The sequence below is a fragment of the Phyllostomus hastatus genome, unplaced genomic scaffold (assembly GCF_019186645.2).
Source record: "Phyllostomus hastatus isolate PE091 unplaced genomic scaffold, TTU_PhHast_1.1 phas_contig_1162, whole genome shotgun sequence".
Taxonomy (NCBI): Eukaryota; Metazoa; Chordata; class Mammalia; order Chiroptera; family Phyllostomidae; genus Phyllostomus; species Phyllostomus hastatus.
In genome coordinates this window covers 9783047-9797078 of record NW_025333537.1, presented here as the reverse complement: position 1 = coordinate 9797078, position 14032 = coordinate 9783047, and the positions used below count along the sequence as shown (strand labels likewise).

The following is a 14032-nucleotide window of genomic DNA, read 5'->3' as shown; positions in this document are numbered from 1 at the left end:
TCCATCCATTTCAAATTCTCTGTGCTTCTACTGAAACAGCAAAATAAAGGCTGAGATATTACTTTGGGATCCTGTTGCAGTTTATCTTCAATATGAGTATCAGATTTTCTGGCCTTAAATGTGTGGTAGGGATATGAGAGTATGAGCTAGGGCTTACATACGAAATTTTTTAAATAGAAAAAGAGATTAAACTTTCAGTATGAAATGAAAATGTTCTGTTGCTTCTCAGTCGCTGGTACGTGCATAGCTGGCACAGTGCCAGAAGCGCGGTTGTGCTCGTGGGCGGGGAGGCCTCTGTGCCACCTGAGCGAGCAGAGAGGAGTGTTCTGCTCCTGGAGGACCATGATGCAGGTGGCCATGGACATCAAAGGGACATTTTCAAGTAAATTTTCCATTTAGGGTCATGTGCTCATCATTGAGCTTGTATTCCTTTCATGTTCAGGGTCATGTGGGATAAAATTAATTATGACAACCAGAAATAATACAGTAAAGTTTTTTTACGTTGGTTTAAAATGTTCATCTTGGTCAGGCATTTTAGCTGTTGAAGGTCACTGAAGTTTAGGATATGGTTACTTTATTGTTGTATGAACAGCACTAAATTAAAATGAAAGGTTCTGGCTTATTCAGTCTGAATGTTGCTACTTGTTGCATAAGCCTTTCCAGCAGCAGTTTTACCTGAACTTAATGCGTCCCTGCAGTCAAATGCAAGGATGATCCGTGCCCCTTGAGATTATGTGCCGGCAGTTTTGGTACTGCCTTGTGACCAGCCACATTTTCTGTTCGGGCCATAGGGTGGTTTGATGAATTAGAGTTCAAAAAGCAAACATCTCTCCCTGAATTTAAAAGCTTTGAAATGGCCCTGACTGGTGTGCTCAGTGGGTTGGGCACTGTCCAGCAAGCCAAACGGGTTGCTGGTTGGATTCCTGGTCAGGGCACAAGCCTGGGTTGCGGGCCCGGTCCCAAGTTGGGGGTGGATGAGAGGCAACCAATCGATGTTTCTCTTACACATGAATGTTTCTCTCCCTTTCTCCCCCCTTCCCCTCTCTCCAAAAATAAACAAATAAAATTTTTAAAAATAAATACATGAAAGCTCTGAAGTGTAGAAAAACCAGAACTAAATTGAAGGTTTAACAAATGAAATAAATCTACCTCTTGGACAGAAGGGCTATTTTGCCAGTTTATATATAACAAGTGACAGAGGTACAATTCAGGGTGTGGAATAAATCTGGAAAATTAAGATCTGACTTAAAATAACCATATGCACCCTGGCTGGTTTGGCTCCGTGGATCAACTACCAGCCTGCAAACCGAAAGACCGCTGGTTCAATTCCTGGTCAGGGCACATGCCTGGGCCAGGTCCACAGTTGAGGGTGTTAAGCAACTGATGGATGTTCCTCTCCCTCTCTTTCTTCCTCCTTTCCCCTCTCTCTAAAAATAGATAAATAAAATCTTTTTAAAAATAATCATATGTAATTCTAGGGGAGACTGTACTTATTCTAAATTTTTAATGTCCTTGAGTAAGACTTCAAAACTACCTTAGTTACCTTTCAGAAAGTCAGGGGAAGCTGTCGCACATTTATCTTTACCGTTCAGTTAGCTGCCTTGGCGCTGGTGTGCACGCACTCATCCGGAATTTGGAGCACAGTGCTGGGCGCTGTTCGCCTTTTCCTTCCCGTGAAATTCATGTCCTACACATCTGGCAGCAGGAGAGTTTTTACTACCCTGAGGATGAGTTGGTTATCTTGCCTATTTTAACAGATTTTTATATATTAGTGCTGTACATGGGCTATTTATTTTCTTTAAAAAGCTGCCTTTTTTCTCTCCCATTAATCAGTTGGTGACAAAGTTCCTGCTGATATAAGGTTAACTTCCATCAAATCTACTACTCTAAGAGTTGACCAGTCAATTCTCACAGGTAAGAGTTAATCTTACAGTAGAAGTGTCTGTTTTGTGGAAAGTGCATAATTATTATTTAGCCTTCTTTCCAGGATGGAAAAAAGGCTCCAGAGCGGTGATTTTTTTCATTGGACAAATGCCCATCTCACATATAACACACTTTGCAGTAATCAAATGTACAATTAAGAATACTTAGCACCCTCAAATTGTGAGTGTTTTACAACCTGAAGTTTGCACACTTAGATTTGCAATTGTTTAGAACATTTTCCCATTTTTGTTTAATAAAGGCGCACACTAGGGTGGAGGGTTCATATTAACCAGAAGGAAGGTGGTTAGAAGATTAACTTAAACACAGTGCTAACCTGAATAAAATAGAAAATAAATGTAAATGCAAAGATCATCAGGATTTATCTGATTTTCAGTTTTGAAAAGCAGCTTCTGTCATAGCCATAGTGATATTAGTAATCTGGGTTCTGTGTTTGTTTCATTAAGAATAGCTCCCATTAGCAGCAACAAGCCTGGGAGCTGATTAAGCCACAAAATATAGGGTACAGTATAGTTACAGTAATAGGGTAGAAAACAATACTTGAAAATACACTAAATTTAGTTACTCCAGAAAATAAAGGTAATTGGCTAGAATTCTATTTGAAAATTAAGTTCTTTTATTTTGAAATTGTATTTATTTTTATTCTGATACTGCTCTGGAATCAGTTTATATTACTAAATTTTACTGGTTTACCTCCTTTTGAATGAATTGGGCCTTTTATCCTTTTACTTCTTAAAGCTTTATCAGTTAAACTTTTTAGCTTGAGTGGGTGGATGAGGGCTCCCAGGCTCTGGTGTATAGGTATCACCAAGGCCTAACCAGCCATCCCCTCTGTCTCTCACCTGCTCAGGTGAGTCTGTCTCTGTCATCAAGCACACTGACCCTGTCCCTGACCCACGGGCTGTCAACCAAGACAAGAAGAACATGCTCTTTTCTGTAAGTACTTTATCAAATGAAAAAAAATTTTTTTGAGAGATTCTCCGAGTTTCAGGTCTGCAGATGTTACTTTTTTTCACCGCCTGCCTTCAGTGGTCAGACCTTAGAAAGTGTTGGCTGTTATACCAAAGCGTAATCACGGCCTTCACGGCCAGTGTCCGCTGCCAGAGAAAATCAGGAACTTGTGATGGCGGAGTATGTGACCCGGATGTCTTTTGTTTTAATTGGCAAGTTTTTGAGGATTAAAATAAAGAGACGAGGTCAGACATCTCTAAACTCTTTATCTGTAAACGTAGTAGAAAAGTAGGTTTATTTGGAAAAGGCTCAGCCTATAAAGGATGTTTTAAAAAATGATGTGGACGATACCTGTATGAATTCCCAATAAAAAGGTGTGTTTAGAGAGAAAACACATACAGCAAACCATTAATAATTGGTAAGTCTGGGGGGAAAGTCAGGTGGATGTTCACTATACTATTTAAGCTTTTCTGATAAATTTTTTCAAAATAAAAAGTTGGGAAATGTTTAGGTTTTGCTTGTTTGGAATTTGAAGTAATTCAAGTGGTGGGCTTTTGTGGGTTAGGCTGGAAGCCTAAATACCCGAGGTAAGTTAAGTACTGGTGAGTTACAGTGCAGATGACGAAGCCGTATCATTCCAGCACTGGGAATTAAGGTGGGGTGTGGAGAGAACTCATCCGTGAGTTCATTGATTTTGGAATGCCAGTGCTTGACTGGAGGTCCTCATGGTAGCCCAGGCTGCTAGTTGCCCTCTTACTATAGGCGACCAAAAGTAGGGCCATTTGAGTTGAAGCCAGGGGTGGGGAATGCCTAGGGTTGGGAGCTCAGTGGAGTTTCAAAACACCTTGAGTGCACAGGGGCGAGAGCCCTGCTCCAGTCCAAAGCCAGTCTGCACGCCAGGCTCAGCGTCGTGGGTGGAGATGCAGGCGGGTCAGTGTAGAGCCGCTCCGGGGAGAGCAGGTACCACCTGAAATGGGCATTGGGAGAGGTGTGCCGTGCTGCCTGCACGAGGCACTGCTCGTTGTCAGAGTGGGGTGGCTGGTTCTCGAGTCGGGGTCCACGCGAGTCTGAGTTGATTAGTCCGTAGTTAAGTCAGGTATGTGTTACTCTTGTAACCAGTTCTCCTGGGTCTGTCACAGGGCACAAACATCGCTGCTGGCAAAGCCATGGGAGTGGTGGTGGCCACTGGAGTTAACACCGAAATTGGCAAGATCCGGGATGAAATGGTGGCAACGGAACAGGAGAGAACACCCCTCCAGCAAAAACTAGATGAGTTTGGGGAACAGCTCTCCAAAGTCATCTCCCTTATATGCATCGCGGTCTGGATCATAAACATTGGGCACTTCAATGACCCGGTTCACGGAGGCTCCTGGATCAGAGGTGCTATCTACTACTTTAAAATTGCCGTGGCCCTGGCCGTGGCAGCCATTCCTGAAGGTCTGCCTGCCGTCATCACCACTTGTCTGGCCCTTGGGACCCGCAGGATGGCAAAGAAAAACGCCATTGTTCGAAGCCTCCCCTCCGTGGAAACCCTGGGGTGTACGTCTGTTATCTGCTCCGACAAGACCGGCACTCTCACAACGAACCAGATGTCAGCCTGCAGGGTAAGGGCGGGGGCTGGGCATCTTTCCTGTCGGCGTCTGCTTATTCATCCTGAAATCGGGCCCTCATGCCACAAAAACCTTTGGTTTATAATTTGACACCTTTTATGTGCTTTAAACAGATTGGGTTACATGAGCCCAAGGTAATTTATAATACTTCAGAGGAATTAGTCATTAAATTCCTAAAACCATTTCATGAAATGAAGGAAACCTGGCTGGCAGTGCTTGTATTGGGGAAGCAGCTGCAGGCGGCCTGTCAGTGCTGGGGGCTGCGCTCCCTTGAGTTCTCCGCCCCTCTGTCTCCCAGCGCGTGCGCGCGAGTAAGAGTTCTACAAACGGCTAGTTACCTTCCTACCTACTTAAAAATTCTAACGGGTATTCCCATAACACATGGAAAGATACATGCTTTCTTGTTGAAAAGTAAATAATTGCCTTTAACTTACTTAGTTCTGTGTGTTTCATCCTTCATAGGTGGTTTGACCATCCCTTGGGGGCGAAATAAATTGTTCAAACCGGCTCATACAAAAATAAGAACTAAAGAAATGTAATAATAATGATACGGCAAAATTAAGTTCTTTTGGATAATTCAATTCCCAGAAGTTTTACGTAAACAATTTTGTAGAAGTTAAAGTGTAATTTCCCAAAAAGTACACAGCTCGTTGGACTATCTAGTGGACATATGTCAAAGATTCTGTCTGGCTTATTGATTAGTGAGGGTGTCAGCAAGATGGTCAAACTGGTTATAAGAGCGTTGGAGGAAGTGTTCAAGTTGGAATAGAATTGCTCTATGTCAGATTACAAAGACTGGTTCATATCCTTTGGGGCAGTGAAACTACTCTGTTAGGCCCTGGCTGAGTGGCTCGGTTGGTCGGAGCATCGTCCAGCACACCAGAGGGTTGGGGGTTCTGTTTCCCCGTCAGGGCACATACTCGGGTTTTGGGTTTGGTCCCCAGTCAGGGCACGTATGGGAGGCAAGGGATCGGTGTTTCTCTCTCTCTCTCTCTCTCCCCATCCCTCTCTCCCCATTTCCCTCTCTTCTTCTCCCACTCCTCTCGCTCCAAAATCAATGAACATATCCTCATGAGGATTAAAAAAAGCAAACTACTAAGTTATCTTTTCTACAGGACACAAATCCACAACTTTACATAACATGAGCCCTTAATAGCGTGTGAATACATTTTTCTGGAACACTAAATCTTTGTGCAGGCCTATTAAGTAATGCTTCTGAGGACATTGAAAGGACGTGTGGTCATCTTCTTGGTCTTATCTGGAGATTTTGGAAAATGGTTTTTAGCATTGGAAGTTACTTTTGTTTTAGTGAAGTTAAACCTCCTGAATCTTTATTTTGCCAAATTTAAATTCATAATGATTTTTAGATACAAACACCCCTAACTCTTTATGTAGTCCAAACCCAGATTTAGACGGAATTTGCAGGTGCCTGATAGAGACCAGGGTGTTCTCTCTCTCAAGGGGTAAGCTTCCATTTGACTTGGATTTTCCTAGCACATGTAGTATGTCGTGTTCCACCTAGCTACTTAAGTCCTCATATCCTTGGGACCAGAAGATTTGGACAAATGGGCTAAAAGCTAGTTGGCGGCTAAAAGCTGATTATTTGGGAGAGAAAGGGAATTTCATGGAACCTGGTTTGTATCCCCTAGCACACTGACACTGTTTAAATTTAGCCTAAAAGCTTTTAATTGCTTGTATAAGACCTTTCTATCTGTGAAAGTACGCACACAGTCTGGGAGATTGTAACCTTTAAAAATTTTTAATTTCAAAGTTTTGGCAGCAAATCAGATTTCAAAATAAGAATAAAATAGATGAATAATAAATTTTTTCTTATATTTTCCCCTAGATGGTTTGATATACAATGTTTTCTTCCACTGAAGAACAACCTGCCTCTTTGTTCTGTCCTGCCCAGCACAGGGAGCCGACGCTAATCCCTATTCTGTAGGTTTCTTGCAGTGGACTTGCATAACTGCCCTTGAACTAGGAACACTGTCAGCGTGTGGTTCCTAAATGGTTTACTTACTTACAATCTAAAATGCCAAAGGGCATTCACATTTAGTGAAATTAGAATTTAAGAAATTCTTATTTCTAAAATTAGAATTTTGAAAGTGTTAGAACAGTTTGGACTCCAGTGTAGACTCGGAGTTTCGTTTTTTATAAGCAGCATCCTTAAAGACGTGGCGTGGTGTGTAATAATAATACTGCCAATTCACTTTGCTGCTGCTTAGTGCAGTTCATTTGGTTTTCACATGTGACTGTATTTGAATCTCATGGGCACCCTGCTCAAGAGGTTTGAAAACTAAGACTCTGAGAAGCTGTGACATTTCAGAGGATCACACAACTTTTAATACAAAGGTTAGGCTGGATTTCCTTAATAGGAAAGATTGGTAGTTAGACCCAATCCTCTCATTCAGTAATTGTGTGACCTTGAGCACACCCTTTAGCCAGTCTGGTCCTTTGGTACCTCTTCTGTAAAATGTCAGACATCTTTGGAAAGAGGCTTTTGACAAACTTTCTTTTTTAGAAGTTTATCTGTTAGGGAAAAAATTGTAGGAATTGGTGAATCTTGCTGTATGTGTTGGAACAAGAGCCTTTTATCAGGAGTCATGACTGTTTTAAAACCAATTATATACTTTGATTTAAAAAAACATTTTGTATGTCTTACTCATGGCATTAGTTCAGTTCCAAGGTTGATTTAGTTCTTAGTATACTTTGGAAGTTTAAAAGTATGTGCTATGTAACAAGCAAATCTTGTTAGTCAAAAGAAGTGTGTTTTTTTTGTTTTGTTTTTTTGAAGATTTTATTTATTCATTTTTAGAGAGGGAAGGGAAGGGGAAAGAGAGAGACAGAGAAACATCAATGTGCGGTTGCAGGGGGTCATGGCCTGCAACCCAGCCATGTGCCCTGACTGGGAATCGAACCTGTGACACTTGGGTTCGCAACCCGTGCTCAATCCACTGAGCTACGCCAGCCAGGGCTTAGAAGTTGTTTTAATATAAAGATGAGTTGATTCTCTTATTGAATATGAGCTGGGATGCTCTGAAAAGATGTTTTAAAAGCATGACATGGTTCTCTTACTTGAGTTTAAAATTCCTTATTAAAAATGGTTTGATCGTATTCATATTTCAGAGAGATTTTGGCATGATAAAGTATGGTTGAATTATCACTTTATATGTGGTTTTGCTTTATTTATTTATTTGTTTGTTTGTTTATTTTTTAAAGAAAATATACAAATCTTAGTTTTCCAAACTGGGCTTCTGAATTATAATTAGAAAGCAAATTTAAAAACCCATCTTAAAGAAACTAGCTTGTGTCACCTCACTACTCTATAAAATTAGGAATTCTTTCCTAAGCATGCTTCCATCTGTATTTATTGTCTTGGTAAGGTCAGTTCATTCAGCTCTGCGAGCTCCTTATTGTAACGTGTGATTATGCGGCTTCATAGAAAATGAGCTGCTGCTCCATAGAAAATAAGAATAAGTGGAAAGGAGCAGAGAAGCAGTTTGTCTTCCTTTACTCAGGGAATGTTGATGCAGCTCTGAAGCTGAGTTTATTCTGCACGAGCTTTTACTCTCGGCTCTAAGGCAAGCCTGCCTAGTACCGCCTCGGCCAGCTGTTGGACAAGGGAGGTCCTGAGCATCCTAGAGGACTGATGACCCATAGTCCTCGCCACTCAGGTGTCCTGTGGGTTCTCTTCTGGGCCTTCGGTGCCGCTGCTGCTGCTGCTTACTCAGCGCCTCCGGTGCTGTTTCTCAGACCATTGTCAGGCAGGTGAGGGAGGCCGTCCCGAAGGTCTCCAGTTGGAATTGGGGACAGTGAGCAAGTTTCATTGTTTTCTTAGATGAGAAAGGCTTTTTGTTTTAGCAAGAATTGTTTTTTCTTCCTGTAGCAGATTTTTTGAACCTTTTAAATACTTAATACTTTTTTTCTTCCGCAGATGTTCATTCTGGACAAAGTTGAAGGTGATACTTGCTCCCTGACTGAATTCACCATAACTGGATCAACATACGCACCTAGTGGGGAAGTGTGAGTAAACCCCCTTTATCATTCAGAGGGCCCGTTGCGCCAGTCTGGTGCTTGTGTAGACTGGCAGTGTGCCTAAAAAGGTTAAGACAGCCTTCTGCGTGTGGCTCATGGCATCAGTTATTAAAGGAGAAAATTTTTGTGTGCTTTGGGAGAAAAACAAGTTATAAGCCAGTGACCTTTTTCATCTTACTGAGCTCCTATTTGAAGCCTGAATTTTAAGTGGGGTTTCTGTTTGTTCTTTATTGATACCAGTGGTGGAGCAATTTCATTCCTGGTCTTTATTGGCTGATTCCTGATTTCAGAGGCACATTTGGTTGTCTCCAGCCTCACACTTCTAACAGCCATCGTTCAGGTTCTTTTGAATACTTGCCAGTCTGTCATCCACAACATTCTTTTTATATTATTAAATAACTAAAAGTCAACAGAGATGACCACACTGTGTTCTAAGTGTTTTCGTTTTGACAGGTATAAAGATGATAAACCAGTGAAATGTCATCAGTACGATGGTCTTGTCGAATTGGCAACAATTTGTGCTCTCTGTAACGACTCTGCTTTGGATTACAATGAGGTAAGTCTGCAGAAATGAGAAGCTGGGCCTGACTGTTCCTAGTCTAGGGTGGGGTGGGTGGGTGAAAATCCAGCCTTCCTTCCTCCCTTTTGAAAGTAGGGGTTCCTGGTTTTTATTTCCCCTTTCCATTCAAGAGCCTGTCTTTATCAGAGTCCGCTTGACCAAGCCAAAGAAAGCTGAGAGACTTTCATATATCCTCTGCCACTGAGCGCTGCAGTTACCTAACCAAGAGTGCACACGGCGTTTCATCTGCTCAGAGCTCGGTGTGCTATAAGTGCATGCAACCGGGATGGAAGCCGTCTCCCTGAAAGTGTAGGGTATTGCTTGCAGGACGGGTAGCGTTATGTCCTTGAGGACAAGCTGAGGCTTAGAGGATTGTTTTCATGATGTTGAAGATAAAATAATAGAAAATTTAACCAAAAGAAAACCTTTCTTCCTTTATTTTTAATTACAAATACTAAGATAAGTCTTCTGGTTTCTGTCTAAAAGGCAAGGACTGGCATGGAATTCTAAATACTGTTTGAAACTTTATGAATTAATACTGTGATTAGTGGCTTCTTATAGTTAAGAGAAACAAGAAACCTAATTATTAGAATAAGACAAGACACATTCCTGTGCTTTAGTGCATTTAATGAGCTGGATCCTGGTTGTCCTCCTGTGGAAAAGTCTTTATTGATGACGAATGTACTTGTTTACCACATTTCCCTTTTTAAACTTTTTATGTCTTTAACTAATACAGGCAAAGGGTGTGTATGAAAAAGTTGGAGAAGCTACAGAGACTGCTCTCACTTGCCTGGTAGAGAAGATGAATGTATTTGATACTGAATTGAAGGGTCTTTCTAAAATTGAACGAGCGAATGCCTGCAACTCGGTCAGTATCAGAACTCAGTGTGTTGTTCGTGCCGCCCGTCACTCGTACAACACATTAACTTTCTCACTGTCTTAGCCTGCTAACCGTCTACCTGGTCTCGCACACTAGCAGTGTCTCCTTCCCCATGTTCACTCTCGGGTAAAACAATCTGGCTGTCTATCTGAAGAAAGTAAAGGTGATCAGTAGATAATTTCCACATGCAACCATCTTTGCCAATAAGGTCTGCCTTTTCCCATGGTGCCGCGAGTGGACTGCCCTTGCTCCTGGCAGAAGCCAGCTGCTCCTTGTGCAGTTGGCCCCACCCCCTGTCTTGTGCATTATCAGTGTTCCATCTGCTAGAGCTTCTTTGTCCGCGCCGGAGATGGCAGCGTAGTACGAAATCTGTCACCGCGCTTTCTCTTGACTTTATTTCCCCCTTCCGCACTATAATTCTAATAGCACATTTAAAGCACACAAAGCAAAAACTGACAAAGATGAAAGTAAAGATAGACAAATCCATAAATAGGGTTGGAAAAAATTTTAAAAGATATTTATTTTGGCGGGGAGGGGGGAGAGAAACATCAATGTGTGGTTGCCTCTCACATGCCCCCCGCCGGGGATCTGGGCCGCAACCCAGGCCTGTGCCCTGACTGGGAATCAAACCAGCAACCTTTTTGTTCAAAGGCTGGCGCTCAATCCACTGAGCCACTCCAGCCAGGGCAGAGCTGGAAATTTTAAAAGGGTGTGGAAGATGTGAACGACACTGTAAATGCACTTCACCTCATCCTTATTTCTGCTGCGCTACTTGTAATGTACACTTCATTAAAAATCAGTGATACAGGCTTCTCTCTGAAGAAAGTAGAAAACGAGTAATTAAACAGGATCAGGAACCCATGATGAGCAATTTTATTTGGATAAATTTGACAAGTGTAGAATTGACAGATCCCTTCAGTAACACAACTTTCTAAATTGACACAAGAAAAAGTGGAACAATTCTATATCTCTTAAGTCAATTGACTGTAATTCAAAATCTCTCCCCACAAAAATTCTCAGTGCCATATTCTGTCAAACACTTAAGAAAATAAAAACAGTTCTACTAGACTGTGAGAAAAAGGAAAATGAAACCCCGCTGGACTCATTCGATGAGGCGGGTGCCAGACCCGACACGGACGTGACAAGGATGGGAAGTTACACGCTAATGTTTCTTTACGTCAGAGATGCAGAGGTTCCCAGCACAGCATTCTCAGATCAAGTCTAGTAGCCTTAAACTTGTAACCTGCTGTGTTCGAGCAGAAGCACCCACAACTACAAGGTTAGCTTAACAAAGGTGAACCGGGGTGGTGGCGGTGGCAGAGGGGCAGAGCCTCATCGTCTGCTGTGTCTGTTGTTGGTTGGTGACTAAATCCCTCAGCTTGAAAACAGCTTCACAGAGCTGTCTTCCAGATCTCTGACTACTCAGCAAAGGGAAACAAGTAGCATCATGGAGCTTAAAGGTTGGGCATTGCCCTGGCTGGTGTGGCTCAGTGGATTACCGACTCAGTGCCGGCCTGTAAACCCAAAAGTTGCTGGTTCGATTCCCAGTCAGGGCACATGTCTGGGTTGAGGGCCGGGCCTGCAGTTTGGGGTCTGCAAGCAGCAACTGATCAATGTGTTTCTCGCACATGATGTTTCTCTCCCCCTCTTCCCCACTCTCCAAAAATAAACAGATGAAATCTTTTTTTTTTTAAGTGGAGCCTTAACTGTAATGACTGCCACAAATAACAGCAGGACTGTGTGTTACTGTTCATTGCTCTTTATTTCCAGTGCCTGTCACATAACAGGTGCTCAGTGTGTATTTTTTGAACTAGTGAAAAATTTACAGAAAATGTCATTTAATAGTGTTCCATGTATGTTTTGTTCATAGGTCATTAAACAGTTGATGAAAAAAGAATTCACTCTCGAGTTTTCACGCGATAGAAAATCAATGTCAGTTTATTGTACACCAAACAAGCCAAGCCGGACATCCATGAGCAAGATGTTTGTGAAGGCAAGTACAGCAGGTTGCAGTTGAGATGTTCTTGCCAGAACTAGGGTCCTGGATGAGCTGGTGAATATTATTGTTGATCTCAATCTGTAACATTTCCAGGGTGCTCCTGAAGGTGTCATTGACAGGTGCACCCACGTTCGGGTTGGAAGCACTAAAGTCCCTATGACCTCCGGGGTCAAGCAGAAGATCATGTCTGTCATTCGGGAATGGGGTAGTGGCAGCGACACACTGCGATGCTTGGCTCTGGCCACTCACGACAACCCCCTGCGAAGAGAAGAAATGAACCTCGAGGACTCTGCCAACTTTATTAAATACGAGGTCAGCTAATGAAAAGTTTCCTCACCCACACCCTGCCCATTCATTGTGTTCGAACAGCACTCCTTCGGTGAAAGGTCAGATGAGTCTTGCTTTTGCCAAGAGAGAGGTGTGGTTACTTATTTTTCTGCAGGCCAGATGCATCACCATTATAATTGAGGTTGCTGCTTCAAACATACATAGTTAACAGTTTAATGGTCTGTTATTTTCAAAGTAGACTGCTCAGAACTTGAGCTAAACAAAGTTGTAAAACCTATTTTGTAACATATCTCATGTAAATTAAGATATTTTAAAAATTGGGAGTAGTTTTAAAACATTCATTAGTTATTAAAGGTCAGAGTGTCCAGGTTGAGAGACTCCAAAATGCTCTTTATTCCTCAGAGTGTTTTATTCCCCTCACTTCAGAATATTATCGTCATAAAAGTTAAAGAATGATTTGCTAGTAAGAACGTAGCAGTTTTGTTTCCTATTAATTGGAATTCTGTCTGAAGTGTGGATATTAATATCTTAGATAAGAGTCAAAGTTACAGCATTTAGCAGAAGAAAGTGCAGAAACCTTTGCTCTTAATGGGTAACTAGCCCAGTTTCCCACTAGGGCGAAAACCAGAACTTCCTGTTTTAAAATAAGGCGGCTCTTTTGCTGCAGACCAATTTGACCTTCGTTGGCTGCGTGGGCATGCTGGACCCTCCGAGAATTGAAGTGGCCTCTTCTGTGAAGCTCTGCCGGCAGGCGGGCATCCGGGTCATCATGATCACTGGGGACAACAAGGGCACGGCCGTGGCCATCTGTCGCCGCATTGGCATCTTTGGGCAGGACGAGGACGTGACGGCCAAGGCTTTCACGGGCCGGGAGTTTGACGAGCTCAGTCCCTCGGTCCAGAGAGATGCGTGCTTGAACGCCCGCTGTTTCGCTCGAGTCGAACCTTCCCACAAATCCAAAATTGTGGAATTTCTTCAGTCTTTTGATGAGATTACAGCTATGGTGAGTATCTTCGGACACGCACAAATTTTGACCGTTACTTTTTTTAGTCATAGCTCCCAGATTTGGAATTCCTCGGTTTTTGTCATGATCCGGGCTGTTTCTCTAGGATTCTGTTCCCAGTAGTTGGCCGTGGGTTGCATGCGAGGAAGATTCTAGAGTAGTTTAAGACCTGGGGGGGGGGGAGTGCCCTCTGAGCCAGTCGCGGGGAGAGCCTGAGCGACGTCGGGTTCCCTTCCAGACCGGGGACGGCGTGAACGATGCCCCTGCTCTGAAGAAGGCCGAGATCGGCATTGCCATGGGCTCCGGCACCGCCGTGGCCAAAACCGCCTCCGAGATGGTCCTGGCCGACGACAACTTCTCCACCATCGTGGCCGCCGTGGAGGAGGGGCGGGCGATATACAACAACATGAAGCAGTTCATCCGCTACCTCATCTCGTCGAACGTCGGGGAGGTTGTCTGGTAGGTCCCCGTGGCGAGTCCCGTGTGTCCCTCCGTCTGAGACGGGCTCGTCTGACCAGTTGCCCGTGCTCGCCCCCCTCGGGCCACAGCTCTGGTCCCTGGGCACGAGGCGGGGGTGGGCGCTCAGCAAGGGGGAGGACGCCTGTGGGAGGAAGAAGGGCGCCTGCAGCTCCTCTGGCACGGGAGGCAGTTTAAATCAGCGATATGGAAGAGCAGTTCTTGGCTTTCTGGAAGTTAACTGTAATTTGAAATTGGGTGTAATGCTTTGATGGCCTGAAATGTTATTCAAGTAGCCATTGTTGCT

General features: G+C 43.3%; 1 protein-coding gene across 2 annotated transcripts in view; it reads left to right on the top strand.

Annotated features, from left to right (window-relative positions):
• Positions 1-14032, top strand: part of ATP2A2 (ATPase sarcoplasmic/endoplasmic reticulum Ca2+ transporting 2) — a 50047-nt gene that overhangs the window by 28431 nt on the left and 7584 nt on the right. For both annotated transcript variants that reach the window (XM_045844610.1, XM_045844603.1), the window contains exons 6-15: positions 1834-1914; positions 2792-2877; positions 4032-4496; positions 8440-8528; positions 8994-9096; positions 9836-9967; positions 11850-11972; positions 12072-12290; positions 12934-13269; positions 13508-13728. In XM_045844610.1, the coding sequence (XP_045700566.1) occupies positions 1834-1914; positions 2792-2877; positions 4032-4496; positions 8440-8528; positions 8994-9096; positions 9836-9967; positions 11850-11972; positions 12072-12290; positions 12934-13269; positions 13508-13728 (1855 nt within the window). The remainder of the gene's footprint in view (positions 1-1833; positions 1915-2791; positions 2878-4031; positions 4497-8439; positions 8529-8993; positions 9097-9835; positions 9968-11849; positions 11973-12071; positions 12291-12933; positions 13270-13507; positions 13729-14032) is intronic.